Source organism: Sciurus carolinensis, chromosome 12 (genome assembly GCF_902686445.1).
Source record: "Sciurus carolinensis chromosome 12, mSciCar1.2, whole genome shotgun sequence".
Lineage (NCBI taxonomy): Eukaryota > Metazoa > Chordata > Mammalia > Rodentia > Sciuridae > Sciurus > Sciurus carolinensis.
In genome coordinates, this window is record NC_062224.1 from 49,663,355 (window position 1) to 49,688,946 (window position 25,592).

Below are 25,592 nucleotides of genomic sequence, written 5' to 3' on the forward strand. Positions count from 1 at the left end.
GCCAAACTATTTTCCAAAGTGACTGTACCATTTTCCATTCCCACCATGAATGAGCATGCCTATTGATCCACATTCTTGACAGTGTTGTGTTAACAGTGTCTTGGATTTTAGTCTTTATAATAGGTGTGTATTAGTGACTCATTATTGTTTTAATTTGGTTCCCTAATGACATGATGCTGAGCAACTTTTCACATACTTATTTGCCATCTGCATATTTTATTTCATGAAGTATCTATTCAGTCTTTTGCCCATTCTTAAATTGAATTGTTTGTTTTCTTATTGTTACATTTTAAGAGTTCTTTGTTTATTTCAAATACCAGACTTTTATCAGCTATGTGCTTTGTTCCCAGTCTGTGGCTTGTCTTTTCTTCTTAATGGTGTCTTTGGCAGACTTGAAGTTGTTAATGTTAGTAAAGATCAACTTACCAACATTGTTCTTCAAATATACTTCCAGGACTGAGATGCTCAAAAGTGGCCAGACTGCACAGTTGCTTTCCTGGTGGTCTCAAAGGATGTTTGCCCAGGAAAGTCAGCCTCATGGATCCTAAGTGGGGAACACCCCAGTGTGCCCTTTTTGCTGATGTCATCTCAAATGCACATGAGTCATGAGCCAAGGAAATGGCCAGGTTGATCTGGGGTTCAAACTTCCTGAAGTGAGGAAACTGGGCTGTCATTCAGAGCAACATCAAGGCCAGAAATGAAGGGAGAGGGTGGAGACAATGCCTGGGTGGGAAGCATTTATCTGCAATGCTAGGGACCGATGGCTGTGCTATTTGTGGTTGTTAGCATGTGCTGTGCCTTCCACAGCCTGGTCTGCATTTGCAGTTATTTTCCCTCATAAGCTTTCTGTCTCTACTAAAAGCTGGGATTCATTGAGAGACTTTCTTTAAAGTACTTTTAAAAATTCCCAAATATATGTATATTCACCAGCATGATAAAGTGGGGGTAGGAAGAGGAAGCCATGTTTATGGGTAGAAAAAGTAAAGAGATATTAATACAGTGAAGAAGGAGAAAGAAAAGGAGACTAAAGACTTGGATGCCCCCACTCAAGGTGCTAATGTGGCTCCTTAATCTTTCTCAGATGTCCCAACCTTCAGAGGGGCATTATTCCTGGAAACCAGTCTTCCAAGTTAAAATAGATGCCAGGGAGAAACTGACTGGAGGAGTGAGCAGAGCCCCCTCCTCTGGAAGGGATTTACTTCACTTCAGTCTTGGGACATCCTACCAGGGGATCATGATTCCTTGTGTTCCTGGTGACACGGTGCCCACTAGGGCTCTCAGGGAAGTATCTGGAAGCACAAATTCTGACTGCTGAGGGTGATGATCCAGTCTTCTCTCCTGACCTCGATCTAGAGGAGAATGCCATTGTGAAAACAGTTCATGGGAAGTAGGCGAAAGGCAGGGCGCTTGTGAACTCACTTAGGAGGTGGCTACGGATGAACAAGAGCCAGACCACTTAAAATCTCTGTGTTGGTGTTCATGCGCGCGTGCACGTGTGTGTATGGGTAAAACAGGCACAACCTACCAGGTTATCATTTTAACCTTGTAAGTGTACAGTTCAGTAGCATCAAAGACATTCCAGTGTTGTGCACCCATCTCCACCATCCGTCTCCAGAACTTCATCATCCCAAACCGAAACTATACCTGTTACACCCTCTGTCCCACCCTCCAGCCCACTCTTCTATCTCTGTCTCTATGAGTGTGACTACTCTAGGTATCTTGTATGACTAGGATTGTACCGTATTTGTCCTTTCTGTGACTCTTATTTCACCTTAATAGTATGTCTTCAAGTTTCATTCATATTATGGAATAACTCAGAATTTTCTTCTTTTTTTTTAAAGGTAGAATCATATTCTTCTGTGTGTGTATGTGTGTGTGTGTGTGTGTGTGTGTGCACACGCGTGCACACGCACGCACATGTGTGTCATATTTTTAAATCCATTTTTCCATCAATGGACATTTAGATTATTTTCACCTTTAGGCTATTGTGAATAATGCTGCTATGGACATGGGCATACAAATGTCTGTTGGAGACCCTGCTTCCTATTCTTTTGGATATATACCCAGCATTGAAATTGCTGGATTGTATGGTAGTTCAATGTTTAATACTTTTGAGGAACTTGAATACCATTTTGCCTAGTAGATGCACCATTTTACATTTTCAGCAGCAATGCATGAGTATTGGAGTTTTTCTACATCCTCACCAAAAGTTGTTATTTTCTGTTTTTTTTTAAAATAGTTGTCAATATAATGGGTGTGAAGTGTCATTGTGGTTTTTATTTTCTTTTTCATAATGATTAGTGATGTTGCACATCTTTTCATGTGCTTGTTGGTTGGTTGTATGTCTTCCGTGATTAAAAGTCTATTCAACTCCTTTGTTTAGTTTAAATTGGTTTTGTTGTTGTTCTTGTTGAGTTGTAGGAGTTCTTTATATATTCTACACATCAGTCTCATCAGATATATGTTTTGCAAATATTTTCTCTCTTTGTGGAGGCTGTACTATTTTGACTTTACTTCAGATGTGCCCATTTTAATTTTTTTTTTTCTTTTGCAAAAGTTTGAGGCAGGCAAATTCCAGGTCAGCTGGAGCAACTTAGTGAAACCCTGTCTCAAAACAGAAAATCAAAAGAGATGGGGATATAACTCAGTTCTAAAACAAAACAAAACAAAAACCACCTTTGTTTTAAAACCATCATGATCGACCATTTCAGTTGCTACTGAACCTGGGAAGGAGGAGAAATTGTAGTCTGTGCTGCTCAGCTGCTCCCTAGTAGCAGCCTTAAAAAGAATTAGGGCAGCATATCTGAAAAAAAAGAAGACTTGAAGACCCAGTTTGATATCAAGTCCTGATGTAGGTGTGACAGCTGGAAGCTTTCCCTCACTGTTTACTGACGTACGACTGATCACTACCTTTCATCATGACTCCAGGAAGACTTAGAAATGAGTCCAAGTGTCACTATCAAAAGGCTAGTTTTGATCATTGATCAAAAACTTAAAGAAGGAGCAACCATATTCCAACAGAAGGCTAATTGAATCACATCTGGCCTAGGGAAAATGGTGAAACTAAGTCTTTAGATGCACACAAACACATACAATACTTACATAAATGATATTGTATATGAGCATAAGGAAATCATGTGTTCTTCTTTAAGAATATTTCATAATGGGTTCAGTCCCCAGCCCTGCAAAAAAAAATTTTTTTATGAAATGCATTGCATTTCATGCATTGTTTGTTGAACAATTTATCATGCACTTACTTATCAATGTATTCTCTATTCTATGTTTGAAAAGAAAAAAATATAAGAATTTTTATTTCTACAATTTTTTTTTCCAGTGGGCAGCTATTGCCAGCAGTAGGAATCCTGAACTGCTGAAAGTTTGTTTTCAAATACTGCTAATGTTGTGACAATTGCTTTCATTAATATTTTGTTTTCTAAGAAGTCAGTCTGATTGACTAAGGAATCAGTCTCTTCAGCTTCTTTTCAGGGTTCAAGAACCACCCTTGTTCATCTCAAAGACCCACAGAAGGATAAATATTTCAGTGGTCTAGTGTTCCCAAAGATCACAGGTCTGACACCTCACCCTTCCCTTTCCCATCCCTCATTGTTGGAAAAAGTCTTGCCTGGCTGTAGTCATGCCATCTTTCTCTTCTGTGTCCTGTTGTGTGGCATTAGATGGTTGGATTAGATGGCCTTGACCATCTTTTAGTTCTCATACTCAGGATTCTGTGATAGATATGTAGATATTATTGGACCCATTATGACTACTTAAAGCTTAAAGTGAAAAGGTTTACTTGGCACTAAGATTTCTTCCCCCACTCCAGTATTGGGGACTGAACCCAGGGCTGCACTATCACTGAGCTACATCTAATATATTTTGAGACAGGGTCTGGCTAAGTTGCCCAAGCTGACCCAGATCTTGTGATCCTCCCGACTGAGCCTCCCAAGTAGCTGGGATTGCAGGTGTGTGCCACCATGCCTTGCTGGCATTAATCTTTTAAAATATAAATTTATTAGAAGGAATTAAGTATTAGCACAATGTCAGGGAACATGAGGTAAAATCAGGACATAAAACAATGTTTTAATAGTAGTGGTTTAAAAAAGGATGAACTCAGTGCTTCCATAGTAAGGAGCAGCAGAGAGAGAATTTTCCAAGGAAAACAACTGGATTTCACCTCTGATCCTTGTCCAGCCTCAGGACAAACCTCTTGCTGATTCAAAGCATCCTGGAAGCCACGTCAGGATTGAGGTATGATGTGTGCGTGCCCCACATGCTGGTCACTGACCTGTGGCTTCCAGTAAACCCAGTGACATTTTTCAGTGAACACAGCTCAACTTTGGTGCTCACACTATTGTCATGATTTTCCTCTTGCAGTTTGTATCCAAGGGACCAGCCAGGCCTGTAGTTCATCTAGAGCTGGTATGATTTCAAATAGCTTTGGCTGTCAGAGTTGCCAATGGAAAATGGTTATTTAGTCTGTTACAACATCTGGGAAGGAGGGTGCCATTGTTGTTTATGGCAGAAGATGGGTGCCCTGGGCTCCGCAGCAGTGTGCACATCACGGATCTAGCTTGGGATACAGAGATGAGCACAGTCTGGATTGTTTTAACTTCCCAAACCCCACATTCTTCTTGTCACTTTGGAATCAGTGCATTCATCTTTTTATTAGATCTCTTTTTGATGTCGTCACTACTCATGCTCCCTGCTTTAAATTCTATGCAAATACTGAAATGCTCTCAAGGCTTCCATATGGAAATAAACCCTCCATTCCATTTTATAAAAAAAAATTTTTAGTTGTAGATGGACACAATACCTTTATTTAATTAATTTATTTATTATGCGGTGCTGAGGATGGAACCCAGTACCTCATGTGTGCTAGGCAAGTGCTCTACCACTAAGCCACAACCCCAGCCCCGCCTTTTTTTTTATTTCAAAAATTATAAGTTTGGGAGCCAAGTGCTCTCTCCACCCCCAAGGTGTCCTAGAAGATGCCCCACTTCATGGCAGGCATTGTGACATTGTTATTCTCAAGATCCATAAATTGCCCAAAGAAATGACTTACTTTCAAGGAATAGTCTTTCCTCAACTCTGCTGATTTTCTCCTGGATTATGCCTGCCCTCAATTTGTCAGCTACTCTTTCCTTATCACAGTTGTCACTTTTGCTTTTTTTTTTAAAGACTCTTCACTGTCCCATCCACTTGCAGGCTTGCCACATGCCAATGCAGCCCCTACTCAGATGCAGAGATTAACCTTCAGGATGGGCAACCTTTTGCTTCATCACAGGCTTCCCACTGCTTTGCAATTAAGTAAAAATCCTTACCATGACTCTCAAATGCTGTATGAGCAGGGTGTGGTGGCACATGCCTGTAATCCCAGCGACTCAGGAGGCTGAGGCAGGAGGATGGCAAGTTCAAGGCCATCCTCAGCAATTTAGTGAGGCCCTCAGTAACTCAGCAAGATCCTGTCTCAAAATAAAAATAAAAAAGGACCGCGGATGTGGCTCAGTGCTTGAGCACCCCTGGGTTCAATCCCCACTACAGAAAACCTCTCATATGATATATGTGAGGGTTAATTTTATGTGTCAATTTAAAATGATGTGTCATTGAGGCTAGGGGATGCCAGGAGAGCTGCTAAAACACTATTCCTAGGTATGTCTGTGAGGGTGTTTCCAGAAGGGATTAGCTTTGAGTCAGTAGACAGAGTAGACCATTGTCACCAGTGTGGGAGGGCGTCATCCCATCTGTGGAGGGCCTGGAAAGACCCAAAAGGCAGAGGAAGAACAAATTCTGTCTGCTGGAGCTGGAACACTCCCCTTCACCTGCCCTCAGGTGCAGCAGTGCTCCTGGTTCAGGATTTGCACTGTCAACCCCTGGTACTTACTTCCGGGGACTTGTGCTGGACCTATACCAACAGCTTCCCTGGGTCTGCAGCTTACAAAGATGGCAGTCATGGGACTTCTCAGCCTCCATGATCTCGTAAATCAATCCCTCAGAATAAGTCTCTTTCTTCGTATCAATGTCTGTGTCTATATCTAATCTACAGATATGTCCCATTGGCCTATTTCTCTGTTCTCCAGAGAAGTAGGCCAACAGGATATAGAACACTGACTAGCACAGCCTGGTTCAGCCTATTTCTCTCTGTTCTACGGATGCTCCCTCTACAACCAGAACCTGCCATGCAGTGTTTTTACTGCGTAACATACTTACCTTTGCTCACACCATCCTTTTAGTTTTCAGGGGACCCCTGCCTCCTCTCAGCCTGCTCACAGTGTGCCCAGTCTCCATGCTCCAACTAGAGTTTATTCTGCCAACAAGATTTTCCTTGCATCCTTCTCAGACCCTCCATGGTATAGGGAAATGTGCATGTGCCTCTTTATGGTGACCACACCTACTTTGTACTACAAGGTATTTGTTTTTCTGTCTTAGCCTCAAGGAATTTAGGGCAATGCTTTCTAAGTTGTATTTTTCTAAAGACAGCATCCAGTTTACATCAGGTAAGGAGCCAGCAGGGATATAGCAGAATGAACCCCACATTAAACATCAGACAGGTCTGGAGTTGACTATTAGTTACACCATCTTGGTCAAATCACATGGCTTTTCTGAGTCTGCTATAGTTCAGATCTAGAGTGGCCCCCACGTGTTGAAGGCTTATGGCACTCATGGTGGAATCTTTAAGAGGCGGGACCAAGTGGGAAGTCTTCTTGTCATTTGTGGGCAGGCACTTGAAGAGGTAGTAAGAGCCTAACCTCTTCCTCCCTCCCTCCTACTACCCCACCCCATCTCTCTTTTGGCTTCCTGGCCCTGAGATGAGCTGCTCCCTGCTCTGCTGTGTGTTTCTTCTATGATGTGCTGTCTCACCACAGGCCCAATGCAATGAGTCCCCAAAAAGTATAAGCCAGAATAAACCTTTTCTTTTATAAGTCTGTTATCTCAGGTATTTGTTATAGTAACAGAAAGCTGACTAACACAGAGTGCTAATAGATCCAGGTATAAAATGTGTATGACAGTTTTTTCCTCGAAGTGTGTCACATGACATAATGTATAGGAAATATCTTTTCAAATTATACAGTACAATACACATATAAAAATAAGCAGTAAATATTGGAGAGTTAACTTAAGGGTTTGCAAATGGTTTCTAAAAATCTCTAGGGTACAAGTATTCTAATAGTCCTCCTGGTTTTGCATTAGCTCTGCCCAACTTACCTGTGTCACTTCTTTCTCGTTTTGTTAAAGTAACTTTCAATTTGCCTTCAATCACTGAATTTAAAAGATGCAGGAAACTGTGTTCTATAGGTTTATACTTCTCTTCTAGCAAAGCCACCATGATTTATGGTGTCTAGGAGTATGATAGCACAAGTGATTTGTGTGTGTTAAAAGTATAAACATATTATTTTTAATCTCAGTATTTGTGTTTTGAGAGCAAAAGCTGAATTGGGACTGGGCCAATGTTTGGCAATGACCTCATAGTGATAAAGGTACAAAATTATAGAAACAATTCAGGCAGAGCACATCAAGGCCAATGTCAGGATCTCTACAGACAGGGCTGCTGACACCTAAGCCCACCAGGCAATGCATTTAGCAGAGGGGTAAGATAGACTCCAAGGGCCCCTTCACATTTGTCCTAGTGGTTATTTCTATTTACCCCCTCCCCATTCCTCTAAGGCTGTTGTTTAAAGGAAGAAAAATGGATTCTGGAACATAGTAGTTTATAAATTGCAGCCAAATTTGAATTTGGCTTACAGTTACTTCTTGGGTAGCGTGGCAAACTTTCCAATTACATAAACACAGAGCTCTGCATTATGTCAAAAACACATGATATTTACTCTGGAAATGATTGTGGATTCCAGGCCATGGTAAATCTGAAGGAGCTGACCACTGCCATTTCCGGGACTGTTAGGTTTGGAGAAAGTTGGGCTGGGGGTCTTGAGAGTGGAGAGGAGAAGAAAGGAAGAGTTGGCCATTGAATTGATGAGGGGACAGAGGGAATGAGGTATCCTTTTCCAGCTCCTTTTAAGGGGCTGAGATAATTACATCTTTCAAATCTACACCCTCAGTTGGAGACCTTAGCCTAGAACTGGCTCCCTGTCTAGGCTTTGTGCTGAAGACCATGTTCTTTGGTGACTCTTTCTCCCTGTGACTCCCCACCCCTTTCTTTCTCTAGACTGTCAGTTTATCAGAAATTATCTGAACAAAATTGTTAGGCCTGGTTGAGCAGTGGGAATTGGCAATGTTCTTGACTAGGGCAAAAATAAATAGGACAGAGAACAGCAAGACCTTCAAACTCATTGGGAACACCAAAGAAACAAAACATTGGAATTGAACCACAGTGTTCCTGGGAACAGTCAAAGGCTCTTGGGGTTGCCTGTACACTGTCCAACCTTCTTGGTGAAGTCAGACTGATGAGTTGGCAGGTGCAATCCACATTCAGAAACACCTAAAATGTGTGCCTTGCTGAGGTGTGTTTATGGGACATTGAAATTGCAGGATATTTTGTTATTGTAAATGTATGTAAGAAGATTCAAGACCAGATGGCCTCATGACTGAATTCTGCCAAAGAGTCAAAGAAGAATTAACACCAATACTTGTTAAATGCTTCAAAAAAATAGAGCTAGAGGGCATACTTCCAAACAAGTTTTATGAGGCCAGCATCATCTCGATTCCTAAGCTTAAAACATCACAAGAAAGGAAAACTACAGGCCAATACATTTGATGAAAGCTTATGCATAAATCTTCAATAAAATATTAACAAACTAATTGAATTCAACAACACATCAAAAAGATTATACATTTGACCAAGTAGGATTTATTGCTGACATGGAAGCCTGGTTTAATATATGCAAATCAATTAGCATGATACATCACATTAGTAGAATGAAACCTTAAAACTACATGATTATATCAGTTGATACTGAAAAGCCTTTGACGAAAAGGATTTTACTGATAACTCAGCAGTTTAGGTATAGGAGGAATGTTTCCCAACATGATGAAGATTACTTAATGGAAAACCCACAGCTAACATACGGAGAAAAATGAAAGCTTTTCCTCTAAGATCCAGTGGAATAAAAGGGAACTCACTCTCACCACTCCTACTCTGCATAGTACTGGAAATACCAGCAAGAGCCACCAGAGTGCTAGAGTGTAGCTCAGCTGTAGAGTGCATGCTTACCATGTAAAAGCCCTGGATTTAATCTCCAGCACCAAAACAAAACAAAATAAATGAGCAATCAGACAAGAAAAATAAATAAAGGCATACAAATCTGCAAAGAAGCAGTAAAAGTATCTCTATTTTCAGATGACAGAAACATTTATGTTAAAACTCTCCAAAGATAACACACACACACACACACACACACACACACACACACACATACTGTTAGAACTAAGAAATGAATTCAGCAAAGTTTCAGGACACAAAACAGCTAACATACAAAAATCAATGCATTTCTCTACACAAATAACAATCAACCTGAAAAAGAAATCAAGAAAATAATTCCATTTATGGAAGCATAAAAAATACCTAGGAATAAATTGAACCAAGGAACTAAAAGATCTGTACACTGAAAACTAAAAAACAGACATGGAAGACATTGTAGAAGACATAAATAAATTGTTCTTGAATCAGAAGAATCAATATTGTTAAAATGTTCATACCTCCCAAAGCAATATACAAATTCAAAACAATCCTTATCAAAATCCTGGCTTTATTCACAGAAATAGAAAAAACAATCCTAAAATTCATATGGAACCTCAAACAATCCCCCAAACTAAAGCAGTCTTGAAAAAAAAGAACAAGGCTGGAAGCATAATACTTCCTGATTTAAAATTATATTACAAAGCTTTAGTAATTACAATTGCACGGTAAAAACAGATACATAGGGCTGGGGATATAGCTTAGTTGGTAGAGTGCTTGCCTCCCATGCACAAGGCCCTGGGTTCAATCCCCAGCAGCACCAACACACACACACACACACACACACACACACACACACACACACACACAGATACATAGACCAGTGGAGCAGAAAAGAGCATTCAGAAGTGAATCTAAACATATAAAGTCAACACATTTTTGATAAGAGCACCAAGATTAAGCAACGAGGAAAGGATATTTTCTCTGATAAATAATTTGGGAAAACAGGATTTTCACTTGCAAAAGGTTGAAATTGAACCCTTATCTTAGACCATACACAAAAATCAACTAAAATGGATAAAAGACCTAAATGTAAGACCTGAAACAACAAAATTCCTGGAGAACATCATAGCGGGGAAGTTCCTTGACATTGACCTTGGCAATGAACTTTGGGCCTAGGCTATAAAGGAAAAGTAAGCAAACAGAATTGCATCGAACTAAAACTTCTGCACCACAAAGAAACAAGTTTAAAAATTAAACTGCAAGCTACAACTTGGGAAAATAATGTGTTCAAGACATACATCTGGTAAAGAGTTAATATCAAAAAGTTATAAAGAACTCATGTAACTCAATAGCAAGAAAATAAATAATGCATTTTAAAAATGGGCAAGGGACCTGAATAGGCATTTCTCCAGAGAAGACATAAAAATGGCCACCATGTATATGAAAAGGTGCTCAACATTGTTAATCATTAGGAAAATGCAAATCAGAACCATTGTGAGATTTCACCTCACACCCTTTATGATGGCTGCTATCAAAAAGTCAAGAGATAACAAATGTTGGCAAGGCTGTGGAGAAAGGGGAATCATTGTGCACTGTCTAATGGCATGTAGATTGATGCAGCCATTGTGGGAATTAGTATGGAGGCTTTAACTGAATTAAAAGAGCCTACAGCAATCCCTCTGCTGGGCATATACCCAAAGGAAATAAGATCACCACCTGGTAAAGGCATCTGTACTTCAATGTTCATTGGAGCATAATTCACAATAGCCAAGATATAGGCGCAACCTGTGTCCATTGATGGATGAATGGATAATGAAATTGTGGTCTATGCCACCATGAAATGTAATTCAACCTTAAAAATGATCCTGACATTTGCCACAAGGATGAACAAGGAGGACATTGTGCTAAGTGATGTAGAATAGAAATATTGCATGACTTCACGTACATGTGGACCTTACACACAAACAAGTCAAATACACAGAGAATAAAATAGTAATCACTGGGGGAACTAGGGAGATTTAGGTCAGTACTGTATACAAAGAGCAGATATGTAGGATGAACAATTCTAGAGATGCAAAGTGCAATGTGAGGACAATAGTTAACAAAATTGTACTATATTTTGGATTCCTATGAAATGAGTAGATTTTAGCTGGTCTTACCACAAAAACAAAAATGGGCAACTATATAGGATGATGGATATGTTAATTTGCTTCACTATGGTAACCATTTTACTGTTTATATGTATCACATAACATCATGTTGCATACCTTAAATATATAAAATAAAAAGCACTTAAATAAAAAACTTGAAAACCAATGCTGACTGGTGATTAGAATTACACTTGATAAAAAGCTTAAATCACCAATATATCAGCTCTCAGCATTGTTTACTATGGCTGAATTGATTTGCTAGGTTTCTCCAAAACAGCAAAAGACCATAGTGAATGATAGTGATTGACAGCATCACTGAGATTTTTGTATGACTTTTCATAGTCCCCGTGCACTAAATGATCCCTCGAGGTTGTTTTTAGCTCTAAGATCTATAACTCTCTGAACTGCTTCTATTTGTTATTGCCCATAAAAGTCATTGGCCTCACATTTTATTCTCACTTGGCACATACAGGATCAGAGAAGTTAATTGAATAACCTAGGCCCTTTGCAACAAGACAACATTCATCCTGAAACCAGACTTGGGCTATCTGAAGCTTAGAGTTACACTTTCATTTGTTGGGCAATTGCATACAGCATAGATGGACTAATTAATCATCCAAATCAGGTAGAAGCCATGACATATGGATACTTTGGCACAGGGGGAAAGTAAGGTAGTTTTTAATGAGGGTACAAATGGGTCTTAAATTTGAATTCTACCGAATTTATGGGGCACTCTAAATTTACAGTCATTTGTATTGCTTGCCACTCATAAAACCCCTCTTGTGTGATTAGGGTGGTTTCCTTGAGTACAGAGAAAGCATATGGTGAAGTTGCCCTGCCCCCAGCCCTAGTGTGGCTAATCACAAGTAGAACAACCTTAAATTTCAAATGTGACCCTTATGACCCTTCCCACTAGATCATTAAAAAGGAGCAGAGTTTCCCCAGAATCAAATCTCTGGTTGTGCCCCTGGGGTGCATCCTGTTTTACTTGCTGTCTCCCTCCTTTCTAATTCCAGGGCAAATTGTTAGCTGATGTCAGATTTAGTATGTGGAAAGAGGAATCCCAAAGGTGGCTTCCCCACCCATTTCTTACTATGTGCGTATAATAACAGAGATTAGACAAAATTGCAGGATCACTCTTTACCTCCAAACCCGTAATTCACTCATATTTGGCAAACACTGTTTGGTCTTGGCCGTGAATTGCCTGCTTCCAGAAGAGATACTTTGGGGGAATAGTTACAGTTACGTGCATGGGCATTAGATACAGACTTAGGTTCAAATTCAGATACTGCCAACTACTATCTATTTAATGTTCTAAGCCTCGATTTTCTCTTCTGCATGACAAGGAGGATAATACCTGTTTCACAGAAGTTGTCATAAAGAATAAATGCAATATTCTGTATAGAACTTTCATCTCACTACCTGGTTACAGAGTCTTCCATACTATCTCAAAGTAGCAGATTCATCACTCAGCAAATGAGGGAGCTTCATTCACAGTGGAAGTGCACAATGTAGAATGCTTTCTTGACCCTGCCTGGACTTTCTCTATCTGTTCTTTCCTTTTAGTGACATGGACTTTGAGGGAGTAAGCTAGAGTGTCAACTCTGAGAGTACATATTGCACCTTACTCATTTTGCCATTGTTCATAAGCTACTAGATCACATTTTTGAAACCCCAAATTAAAATGTATTGTTTCACCTTTAGCAAGGCGTGTTGTAGCTCATACTGTCTAAAATCCAGAAAGGATGGTTTCCTTTCCCATCCTGTTTTTCATGTAGTCAGCCATCAATACGTGCCTGTGGAATGAATGCACCGATCAATCAGATACCCTCACTGCCATCACTGGCGTCTCTATACAGCTGTTGTATCCTGCTCTCCCTGATGTGTTTGCTATTTGCTGTATCAGTCAAGGTTCTAACAGGAAATGCTCTCAAATTAGAATAATTCAAGGAAAGCTTAACAAAAGACTATTTATGAAAATATGAGTGGGATGTAGGGGAACCACCAGGGATACTAGTAACAGTGAACGGGCTATTACCACTCCAAGGCCCCCAGGGAAGAAGGGAGGAAGCAGAAGTAGGAACCTGGAAAAAAGAGCCTTTCCTAGAGAAGACTACCTTGATGGAAGTCTGGACCTTCGGGGACTGCAGGTGTGAGCAGGTGAGAGGGAAGTCTTCTCCTTCCCTCTGATCTGCTAGTGGTTCCCACTGACTGAACCCAACAGGAAGCCAAAAGCCAAAGAAGCCCTTTGATGTAATTATCAACAGGCATAGGGAGAAGGAAGTGGCACGTGGACAGTCTTGGGGTTGTGCTGTATCTGAGATGCAAGGTACACTGAAAGTGAAAAATATTACCAGAGGTTTTGTTTCCATAGGCAATTCTCTAGAGGCATGCTACTGCCTCCACCTTCCTAGCACATACCATCTCCCTGGAAAAGTCATCCTTGTGCTTCTCATCACCTTATAGCTCTCATCACCTGCAGACCAGGAGGTGTCCCTCCTCAGGACTCGCGAGCACCTTACCTGTAGCTCTACCCTAGCACTTTTCATGTTGTAATGATTAGTGTCCTTCTCTGTGCTTAGTCAATGTTCATCGAATGAATGGCATTGCCCACATAATGAAAGAATGCTTGACAATGGATGACCTTACTTTTCTAGATTAAAGGCCAGAATCGACCCCAGTAACCTCTTTCTTCCTTTAGAGCAGTAGGCATGTTAAGGCCAACAGAAAGAGTTCCAAGGGCACTGATGAATTTGAACATCTGGAGTGTGTTAGCAGGGGTTGTGGGAAGCATCAAACCGGCAGGAAGGTGTGGGTGGGAAGGGTGGTCAGACTAATGGGCGGTGTCTGGAGAAAGGAAACTCCATTTGTAAATTCCTTGTAAAGGGACCTCGCCATTGCTTAAGTTCACACACTCAGATTCCCATCAGCATCCCTTCCCTTTCTGGAAGCTCTCATAAAAGAGACACTAAAACAAATGGCATGTACCCTGTTAGTGAGACCAGAGGCTTTAACAGGAGGCTCGAAAGGCCGAACAACTTGAAATCCTTTCTCAGACTTAGTTTGCTCACTTTTGTTCCACTGTGCACATGTGCATTTGTATGTGTGTGCTTCTACATGTGTGCATGTGTGCATGTATATGTTACCCCAACATTCACAGTGCAGAAGTAACTCTATCAGGTTCTATGCAGGAGTAAAAATTGGACAGAAAAACATTTATAGGTGGAAAGGGAATGAAAATGGAAGGTGATAACTCTCAGGCACACTTCATTGTGACCTACCCCTCCCATCTACCCTCTCCGCCTCCACTCACACCTGCTCCTTCCCTTGCTAGTTTTCCTGGGTAGTTCATGCATGCTTCAAATTGTCTGTCTGGTGAACTCGGTCCACGAACAATACATATTTGCTGAGTGATCACTGTGTGCAAGGCAACAGAATTCCATCAGTGGTGCAGTTTTGTATTTGCATGAAAGTGCCTGAGTGAAGCCAAATAATATATTCTGACCTTTGTAGTTATCTATTTCCAAATAATAAGGTTGTTGATCCTTCAGTTATTCTAAAGACCTCAGGATGCTTTTCATGCCTCCTCCTTTATTTGATCTGGAAGCTTCGAATGAGGATGTACAACTGCTGGTGTCTCTGTCTTGCTGGGGAGAAGATGAAGCCCAGGAGAAGTATGAATTTGGTCAGGTGCACATAATCACTTTAGAGGTGAATATGGGTCTTCTCATTTTCATTAGGTGACATTGCCTTTCTAAAATGAGGTTAAGCTGGGGATATAGCTCCGTTGGTAGAGTGCTTGCCTAGCATGCACAAGGCCCTGTGTTCAATCGCCAGCACCACCCCCCAAAAAAGAATTCTTCTGAAATGAGATTAACGAGGCTTAGTGGGAAGAACATTATTTATTCTTTTCTTGGTGATAGCCTGAAAGATGAGAGCTATATAGTGATCCAAGGAAATCCTTAATACTCTCCATGAGGCTTTGCTAGGTGTTTTGAGCACAAAGCTTGCTGACATTCCTGAAAAGCACAGATTTACATGACATGACTATAATTGAAAGAGTCAACATGATTACATTTAAAAATAACAGTTTAAATTACATTTAAAAATAAAAGTTGTTGTAAGAGATGTACTTAGCAAAGACCCTGTGCATCAGGGGTGCCTAGGAGAATGTTAGACAATGGGTCACTGCCTCCCAGCACAGTCCTTCCATTCCCTTAGTTGACATTGAAAAATCCAAGTTTAGCATTTCCTCCTAGGGTGAATTCAGACCATACTTTAAGTTCATTTGGACAATTTATAAATTGTACTTTATGTCAACTTGAGATTGGGGAGAAGTGTTTGGGTGCCAGAATTGGAGTCTAAATTTCACCACAGCTTCGGCTTCAGTGAGGACTAGAACAATTTAGGATTACCAAAAAAAATCCACCACCAAGTTTTTATGCATTCTGGAAGGTTCTACAGGAAACCAAAAGAATTGTTGGGTGTCATTGCCTAGGGCTGTGACTTCTGCCCACAGACATAATTGCAGCTTCCACAAATGCCAGGACTTGAAATAAGTTCTGAAGGGGAGATTGATCAGGGTATGGAACCTGGAACTCAGAAAGTTTCTTCTCCAGGATTCTTAGGAATGCTCCAAGGAAGTGTTCATCCTAGGGCAGTTTGTGGCTTTTGGCCACACCTCTCTTCCTTCCCTATTTTCTGATCTCCCTGCCTGATCTTTGAGGGAGCAAGAGAAATCAACTGGAAACTCACTCTGCTCCTTTGATGGTTGGTGGAGGATCTGGCCTTGCCTATCTTTGTGTGGCTGTGAGGCCCAGATTTCTCATGTGGAAACTGGGGGGAGTTTCTCTGCCCACCACACAAAATTATTGAAGGAGTCAAATAAAATTATGTGCTAGACATGGTATTATATATGGAGAGGTATTAGAGAGGAGGCATTACTAATGTTTTGAACAAATGTGGAGACCGAATAAAAAATGGTGCCCAATTTTCAACAAATAACCATATTCTTTCATTCACACTGTATTTATGAAATTCTTGTGGCATAATGCTATCTATGGTCTGAATATTTGTGTCCTACAAAATTTGTATGTTGAAATGCTAACCCCCAAGGTGATAGTATTAGGGGGGTAGGGACTTTGGCAGGCAATTAGGTCCAGAGGGCAGAGTGTTCATGAATGAGATTAATGCCTTTTTATAAAAGAGTTTCCAGGAATTCATTTATTCCTTCTATCAGGCAAGATTAAGGTGAGAAGGCACCACCTGTGAACAAGGAAGTGGGCCCTCATTAGCCATCAAAGTTGCCTGTTTTGATCTTGTACTTCCCAGACTGTAGAACTGTGAGACATAAATTTCTGTTGTTTAAGAACCACCAGTCTATAGTATTTTGTTAAGCAACCTGAATGGACTAGGACACACCTTTCTTCTCTGACTGCATTGTCTTTCGGGGTATGAAACACTATGCTCTGTAATGCTGGGCAATGCTCCACTTCCTGGAGCTTCAGTTTTAGGGAAAGATTTCTAAGGAGAACATTTTACTTTTAAACAAAATTCATTCACTTATTTTCTCATTCATTCAACACATGTTTATAGAGTGCCTAAGGATAGAACTAGATGCTGTAAGTAACTACAGAGTCATGATTTTTCTCTTGTCACTCATTTGTGATCTATGACATAATCTACATATGGGATCTGTAGATTTATCAATATGGGCAGTCATTAATACAGGTAGTCATTGACAGAAGCCATCAGTTTTGCCCCCTCCATTCCCCAGCAGTTTGACATTAGTTTACTTTAATTCAAATATTTTTGCAATCATTATGTAACTTTGACCTTTGGTCCAGCAGGTTGAATTATAGCTGTAAATATTGTGTCAAACTTTCCTTTGCAACTGGTTCTGAGTGGCAGATGTTGTTTTGCTCTTGTGGTTTTCTTGGCCTGGGGCTCTGTAAACCTTCACACACACAATGGTCTGTCTTTAAAGAAGTGTCCTTTAGCCATGAGGAACACTCACTCATTCCATTGCAGAACTACACAAACTACATTCCTCCTTACTTCAAAGAGCTCCTTAGCTAGTCCTTTCTCTAAGGATAACTATCCAGTAAGTAGCTTTTATTAGAATGGCGATTATCAAGAATACAAGCAACAACAGGTGTTGGCGAGGATGTGGGGAGAAAGGTACACTCATACATTGCTGGTGGGGCTGCAAATTAGTGCAGCCACTCTGGAAAGCAGTGTGGAGACTCCTTAGAAAACTTGGAATGGAACCACCATTTGACCCAGCTATCCCATCCTTGGCCTATACCCAAAGGACTTAAAATCAGCATATTACAGAGATATAGCCACATCAATGTTCATAGCTGCTCAGTTCACAATAGCCAGATTGTGGAACCAACCTAGATGTCCTTCAATTGATGAATGGATAAAGAAACTGTGGTATATATATATATACAATGGAATATTACTCTGCCATAAAGAATGATAAAATTATGGCATTTGCAGGCAAATGGATGAAACTGGAGAATATCATGCTAAGTGAGATAAGCCAATCTCAAAAAACCAAAGGAAGAATGATATCACTAATAAGTGGATGATGACGCATAATGGGGGGTGGGAGGGGTTAGTGTTGGAGTTGGAGTTGGGTTTAGGGAGGGGGGCAGGAATGGAGGAAGGAAGGACTGTATAGAGAGAGGGGAGGGGTGGGAGGGGTGGGGGGGAAGGGGAAAATGGCAGAATGAATCAAACAACATTACCCTATGTAAATTTATGATTACACAAATGGTATGCCTTGACTCCATGTACAGACAGAGAAACAACATGTATCCCATTTGTTTACAATAATTAAAAAAAAAAGAAAATTTTCAAAAATCAAAATCACACCAGTAAAGAACTCACATTGAAGAAGGCAATGGATATCAGTGACAGTAAAGACTCTGAGCCAGGCAGATGGTATGAATTCTTCCTCCACTGTATGAAGGGGCACTGTGGTATCTCTGCCTTTTTTTTTTCCAACATAATGCCATCAATATCTATACATCAGTCAGTATGTATTCATTAAAGTGAATTTTGTCTGTGGTTAGTTTTGTTGACAGTTCTTTATACCATCAGGTAAAAGCTTTTAGTGGATGACCTCTAACCCTCTTTTTAGTGTACAATGGACATAAACCATAGTGTCCACCACTCCACTGGGGGGGAGAGAAAAGGTGCATAATATAAATTTACTCTGTGGCAGATGCTAAATAGGTATCTTATGTATATTACCTTATTTTAATCTCACAACAACCCATGGACACAGATAGTATTATCTTCAACTCCAGAAGAGGAAATGTCAAGGGAATGCCATTTGGGATGTGGGATTATCAGTATAGATCAGACCACCCGGGTTTGTCTTCAGGATCCCTCACTTATCAGCTTGCGTGATCTTGGGCAAGTTCTTTGATTTCTCCAACCTCAGTTTTCTCATCTGTAAAAAGAGAACAATAATATTTACTAAACATTGTGAAGCACTATAGAAACAGCACCTAACATAGAATTTGATAATAGCAGGTTAAAAACACCCATAATAAGGACTTCTCTTTACCAACACAGTATGTTTTGTAAGTTTTGTTTTGTTTTTGGTGGATCAGAAACATCCACAGAATTCATTCATTAAAGTTATAGACCCCCAGGCCACACCCAAATTTGGTGACCAACTTGTCCTGGTTTGCCTGGGATCTTCCCGGTTTTACCACTGAAAGTCTTATACTCTGGAGAACCCCTCAGTCTGAGCAAATTGGTATGGCTGGTCACATCTGTACCCATACTTATTTACCAAGCTGCAGTCTCTGGCAGTGGGGCCCAGGTATCCCTGTTTTCAAGGGAGAGGCACTGGTCACTGGGAGGGAATAGTATAATGAATTGTGCCAGGGGTGTGGGAGCTGGACGGACCTGGGTTTGAATCTCCTTTTTGACACATTTGGGAAATGCGACTTTGGGCGCGTTGATGGGTTCCTGGGAATCTGAATGGAAGAGAGAGTAGCACATTACAGAGTTGATTAGGAAGTGCTCTTGGGACCCACTTTTGTGGAAGGGAATAGAAGGAAGCAGGATAGTGCAGAGGGGGACTCTGGGCTCTAGGGAATCTCAATGAAGACCTCAACCAACCTCACAGAGAGCTCTGGAGGTAGGAGGGAGGACCGTTCAAAATTGTCCTGAGCTAGAACAAGGGATTGGCCGATAACCTTCATGTCTACAAGTCAGTGGATGCCACCTTCCCTGGCAGCAATCCCAGCCTGGGAGGCTGAGTGGGCCCCGCAGTTTCAAGGGTAAATCTTTCAATATCTAAGTGGCCTCCGGTAGCACACACCACATTCACCACAAGAATTACTTAATCCCTCCAAACCTCTGTCTCTCCATCTTCGAAACAGGATTGATGATAGCCAGTTTACCAACTCAGAAGATTGTTAATAATTAAGTGATCTACTACAGAGAAAACACAGTTTGATGCTGCAATCAAGAAATGTTAGCTAATATTCTATTTTAAAGTTAGAATAGAACAAAGTTTGGAATGAGGGTGGGACTGATTTAGAAATCTTTTTGAAGGAATGACTGACTTGTCTGATTTGCCAGGAGGGACAGTGTTGGATTTTTTTATCGTGACATGTGTTACTGCACTGGGCATTAATCAAAGTATAAAGCAGGTGAACAATTAGTTCATTTAACCCTTGCTTAATAAGCATCTGTTAACGGAGAGACTAGACACTGAAAGAAGTTTGAAAAAGGATCATAGTCCTTGCTCTGAATGAACTCATAATTTAGTGGGCTACACTAAGCTTAGCTATAAGATCCTGTGGAAAATTAAGCATATCTTTATTAGTAGCAATACAACATATATTGGTAGGGTCATTGGGGATGGACTTCTAAAATGACCTCCTATAAGACGCTCTTTGTATCCATCAAAATGTGCAATTAGACAGAGAAGATGTGATGACAGTGTCACAATTTTCAAATTAACTTGCTGAGACATTTGAGGGGTAATTATTAATCTATATTAGGAGCTTCAGAAACACTCACCCTTTCAACTCTGATCCAAAATTATTTGAACTAAGAAAAAATTAAAAAACTATACACTGAAAGACATAATAGAGAAAAGTTGGAAGGAAACTCCTTAGATGTTTGCTGATAGGGAAACAATTATTTAAAACTAAAATTCAACTTTCTTGAAAAGAAACAGGTCACATTTGGGACCCATTTTCTTAAATGAAGGAAGTTGAGGCCAAGAATCAGAAATAGACTTTGCTAAGGAGTGAAGACAAATGGAACCAGCTGTTCCTTAGTCCTTGCTTGAGAATTCTGTTTGTCTCTTAAACTGCCTTCTTGCCTCTAAGCATGATGTCTTAGAGTAAAATGCCAGCAGTGTCACAGAACCACAAAGCCAAAGCAAAATGACTTGAAGTATGTGAGTGAAATTAATGTTTTTAAAAGTTTTCCTTTTCTTATTCCTCCCCTCCCTTTTCTCTGTGTCTCTCTGACTCTGTCTCTCGCACTGCTGCTCAGCTTGGCAAATCTTTGAAAAGAAACTTATTCATACCAAAATCGTACCTTGAACTCACAAGGTGTAAACCCAGGTTGTGGTTTAGCATGGTCTTTTAATAAAATATTTTGGAAATAGGCCTCAAAGGAAATAAGTGAAAAGTCTAATGGTTTGCCAAATTTTACTACAGAGTCAGTTCATACCCTTAATTTGAAAACCCCAAATTTGAAATGCTCCAAGTCCAAAGCATTTTACATGCCACAAGTGGAATTTCACAATCTGAAATACCCCAAATCTGAACTTTTGAGTTCCACAAGTGGAAAAATCATACTTGATCTTATGTGATGGGTCATAGTCAAAACACAGGCACACTAAAAATGTCGTCTAAAATTATCTTTCGGCAGTGTGTATAAGATATACATGAAATGAATGAATTTCACTTTTAGACTTGGGTCCCATCCTTCAAGGTATCTCATTATGTATCTACAAATATTCCAAAATCTGAAAACATCTTAAATGTGAAATACTTCTGCTCCCAAGCATTTCAGATAAGGAATGCTCAGCCTTGTCAACATATCATCAAGGTCAGTTTGATTAAACTAGCATCATGAAGCACAGAAGGAAGCATGAGGGATAGAAGCCCATGATCAACACACATGACTATCATCAAGAGCTAGGGTGTTTACCTCGTGGTGACATCAACTAGGACTCATTCTCTTAGAAGGGACAGAAATATGATAAACATTGGATTGATTTAAAAAATATATATATATATGTATATACACATGTATATTTTAAAGCTAAATGTATTAGCTGACTTATGCTGAGAAGTCTAGAATTAAGCTTGCTTCAGGCATGGCTGAACTGGGGGTTTGACTGATATTATCAGAACTCAGAGTCAGTTCATCTCTTGACTCTGCCTTCTGTGGTGTGGGCCCCAGTCTCAGCTGCTTGTGAGAGCAAGATGGCAGCCACAGCAGCAACTCCCATCCCAACAGTTCTCTCAGGTTTCAGATCCAGTGGTTAAGAACAGGAGTCATATTCCCAAAAGTCCAGAGAAAAATCTGATTACTTCTCATTATCCCTGATTGGGTCACATGATCATCCCAGACCCATCAGAGAGAAACACGACATACTGATGGGCACAGGCCTGGGTTACAAGCACAACCTCTGAAGTGGTGTTGGGGGCACGGAGTCAGTTTCATGGACCACAGGAAGCCACAGGAACCAGTGCTCCTTGAAAGTGGGAAGGGGATGGCTTTAAAGATGAAATCAGACTGCCCTTATTAGATAGAGAGTGAATGAATGCTAAACAGCAAAATCAACAGATGTCCATTACAGTTGGGCTGCTGTCATTTCACTCCAACATTGCTGGGAAAAAGCTGCTAAGAACAAACTCAGCAAATCAAGATTTGCATTGAAGAGAAGAGACACATGAATCTACAGAGCTCAGCCACTTTTCTCTAAATAGAACATAGTTTATACTATCAAAGACAGATGTTTGTTTATTCTGTGCTGAGCATGCTCCAGTCAAGAGGATTCCAAACAGCCTTCCCTCTGCAGATTGCAGATTGTAGGGGGTGGGGTTTGCAACTCTTACTAAAGGAAAATTTGAGGGGACTCATTAGAATGGAGTAATAAATATGTTTGGAGAAAGCTAAAGGGCTATGTTATTTCACAATTCTGGAATTCAAAGCCATAAAAAAATAAGCAATCTCATTAACTCAAAGGACAGAAACTTTTATGTATGAAACAACTTTATTTGGATAATTTTGGCATCTCAAGAGACTTTCCCTGTGGCTATGTTGTAAAATAATTCCTTATGTTTTTATTATATACTATCCTGTTGGGCCTTGTGAAACAAGAAATTACTTGCTGCATTTAGTTGCTGTGCTATGGGACTTCTCTATAATTTTCATGTTCCTTGGCATATTATTAATTCACACCCTTTTTTAGAAATGCAATTTTGGAAGCAATTTTCATTAAAATTTCTTAAAACCCATAAATTTGAAATAATTGGACGGAATCCTTGTTTACCCAAATTGCCTATGCCAATACTATTTCATTGGTTTTAAAAGTAGGGCAAATTTTTGGAACTGGTCTCTGAAGATGAACATTTGGAGATGATTTTTGATCTCTGGAAAAACACTTGCTCCCAACACAGGTGACATCAATTCTTTTGTGAGCTGGTACTGATGGTAATTTAATGAAACTAATCTTTATGAAGAAAAAAGCACATTTCTGTCTTACTAATTGAGCTTGAGAATCTGATGGAGTCTGATCCTGATGAACTATTACCTAGAAACTGGTAAACTTAGCAAAAATTTGGAAGTGTTTCTATGGTGGACAATATCAGTTTTTGAGTTCCATTTTTTCATTTTGGTTATAGAGTAATCTCAGTTATCATATGAAATCCCATACCCTATGCTTATTATGGTCTAGAATATCCCCTGTTGAACTGAATTTTTAGAAAGAACAAAGTGTGTGCAGAAAGTGTTCCAGATTAGGAAGGAAACTGAATAGGCACTGCTTGCAGTGTAATTTAAGGGATGTTAGAAGGGATTCTCCTTACAGAGTAAGATCCCACAGAAATGGCCCATAATGGTACTAAAAATGTTTGTTTAATGAAAGGAAAAAATAAATGAAAGAATCAGCATAAAATCATCTTTAAGACAAAACTAGAAGGGTTAGAGAAGTATTCCTTAGGCATCCTCCTAAGTTACCTCCCTCACTTCTGGCAGGGTCTACTTTTATCAGCATTACAGTTGTCACTGAAGAATATCAGATTCTGCAATGCCTCCACAATGAGATACAATCTCACTCCAGTTGGAACTGTTATTATAAAAAATAAAAAAAATTTAGAAAAAAAATAATAATAGGGCTGGGGTTGTGGCTCAGTGGTAGAGGGCTTGCCTTGCTCATGTAAGGTATTAGGTTCAATTCTCAGCACCACAGAGATAGGTAAATAAAATAAAGGTATTGTGTTCATCTATAACTAAAAAAATTAAAATAATAATAATAAAGCTGTGGTGACTCAGGCCTGTAATCCCAGTGACTCAGGAGGCTGAGGCAGGAGGATCTTGAGTTCAAAGTTAGCCTCAGCAAAGGTGAAGCACTAAGCAACTCAGTGAGACCCTGTCTCTAAATAAAATATAAAATAGGACTGGGGGCATGGTTCAGTAGTTGAGTGCCTCTGAGTTCAATCACTGGTACCAACCCCCCCTAAAACAAAAAAACAAAAAAATAGTAATAGCAACCACTAGTGAGGATGTGGAGAAAAAGGACTCACATATGCTGTTGGGAATACAAGTTAGGACAACCATTATGTAGAACAATGTGGAGTTTCCTCAAAAAACTAAAAATTTAACTACCATATGATCCAGCTATCCCACTTCTGAGTTAATATCCCAAGGAAGTGAAATTAGCATACCAAAGAGCTACATGAACACGCAGGTTTATTATAGCACTATACATAACAGCTAAGACCCAGGTTTAACCTAGGTATCCATTAAAGGATGAATGAAAAATGAAAATGTGGTGACACACAATGAAATATAGTTCAGGCATAAAGAAAAGGAAATCCTGTCACTTGCAGCAAAATGGATAGAAACTGGAGGACTTATTTTATTTATGTTAAGTGTAATTAGCCAGATGCAGAAAGACTGTACTACATGCTATGTCTCATATTTGGGAGTCAAGAAAAGTCAACATGAATGTAGAATAGTGGTTACCAGAGAGTTGGAAAGGTTGGGGAGGGAGGTTCGATACAGGGAGGTTGGATTTGATCAGTGTATTCTCTTACACATGTGTTTGAAATATCACATTAAACCCCATTAATATGTACAATTAATATATGTTAATAAAAATAAAATATGATAGTAAGAGCTATCATATTAGGATTCAAAGGAGAAGGTAAATATCCACCTTTCCACAGATAAAAATAGTTGAACAATGATAAAACTTTCAAAAGTGCATGCAGTCGGGCATGATGGTGCACGTCTGTAATCCCAGAGCTCAGGAGCATGAGGCAGGAAGATTGCAAGTTCAAACCTAGCCTCAGCAATTTAGTGAGGACCTAAATAACTTAGCAAGACTCTATCTCTAAATAAATAAATAAATGTGACTCAGTGGTAGAGTGACCCTCCTGGGTTCAATCCCCAGAACAAAAAAGAAAAAAAGAAAAAGAAAGTGCATGGATGTCATCAGCTCCTTGAATTATGAAAAATCATATATAATTTTCTTTGTTCCACTATCCTGAAAGTACTTCTATCTTATGGAGAGATCTATTGCCATCTTGTTTAAGTAATCAGTGTCCCCAGAGGACCCCTGGGTTGTGCTACTGAAGGGACAAATTCATAGATACTTCCATGTGAGTGGCACCCCAGAAGTGTGTAACCCAACACTCCCATAGCCAATTCTCAGTATTGAGAATTTATGTGTTGCTTGCCCAAAACCTCAGCACTTTGGGGCTCAGTCTAATTTTCTCAGATTTTGATCTCATATTAATCAGTATTATGCAAAAAAAGTGTTTCTATAAATTAATGTTTTATTTTTACTTTCTGTTTTTCTGGTTTGTGGGGATGGAATTTAGGAAGAAGAATTCCAAGAAGATAAGTGCCCCAAGTTGGAGCAGAAGATGGCATCAGGTAGAGTCCAACTCGGTGTGAATCCTTTCCTGGGCTGCTGTTGCTGACAGCAGGACTCAGAGCGTCCAAAAGCTTGCAAATTGCAAAAGAAAAATTGTATGTTCCAAATGATTGGAAACACTACTAGAAATGTCACTTGTGATGTATTC

At 39.8% G+C, this 25,592-nt stretch overlaps 1 protein-coding gene and 1 non-coding gene across 2 annotated transcripts in view; both read left to right on the plus strand.

The window, feature by feature from the left end:
- The window catches only part of Fam107b (family with sequence similarity 107 member B), a 204,500-nt gene that overhangs the window by 59,248 nt on the left and 119,660 nt on the right, over positions 1-25,592 (plus strand). Inside the window, exon 2 of the mRNA XM_047521684.1 lies at positions 25,389-25,443. Within this exon, the coding sequence (XP_047377640.1) occupies positions 25,389-25,443 (55 nt within the window). The remainder of the gene's footprint in view (positions 1-25,388; positions 25,444-25,592) is intronic.
- Trnag-ccc (transfer RNA glycine (anticodon CCC)) lies at positions 9,883-9,953 on the plus strand. Its single transcript has one exon. It is a non-coding gene; the product is annotated as a tRNA-Gly (tRNA).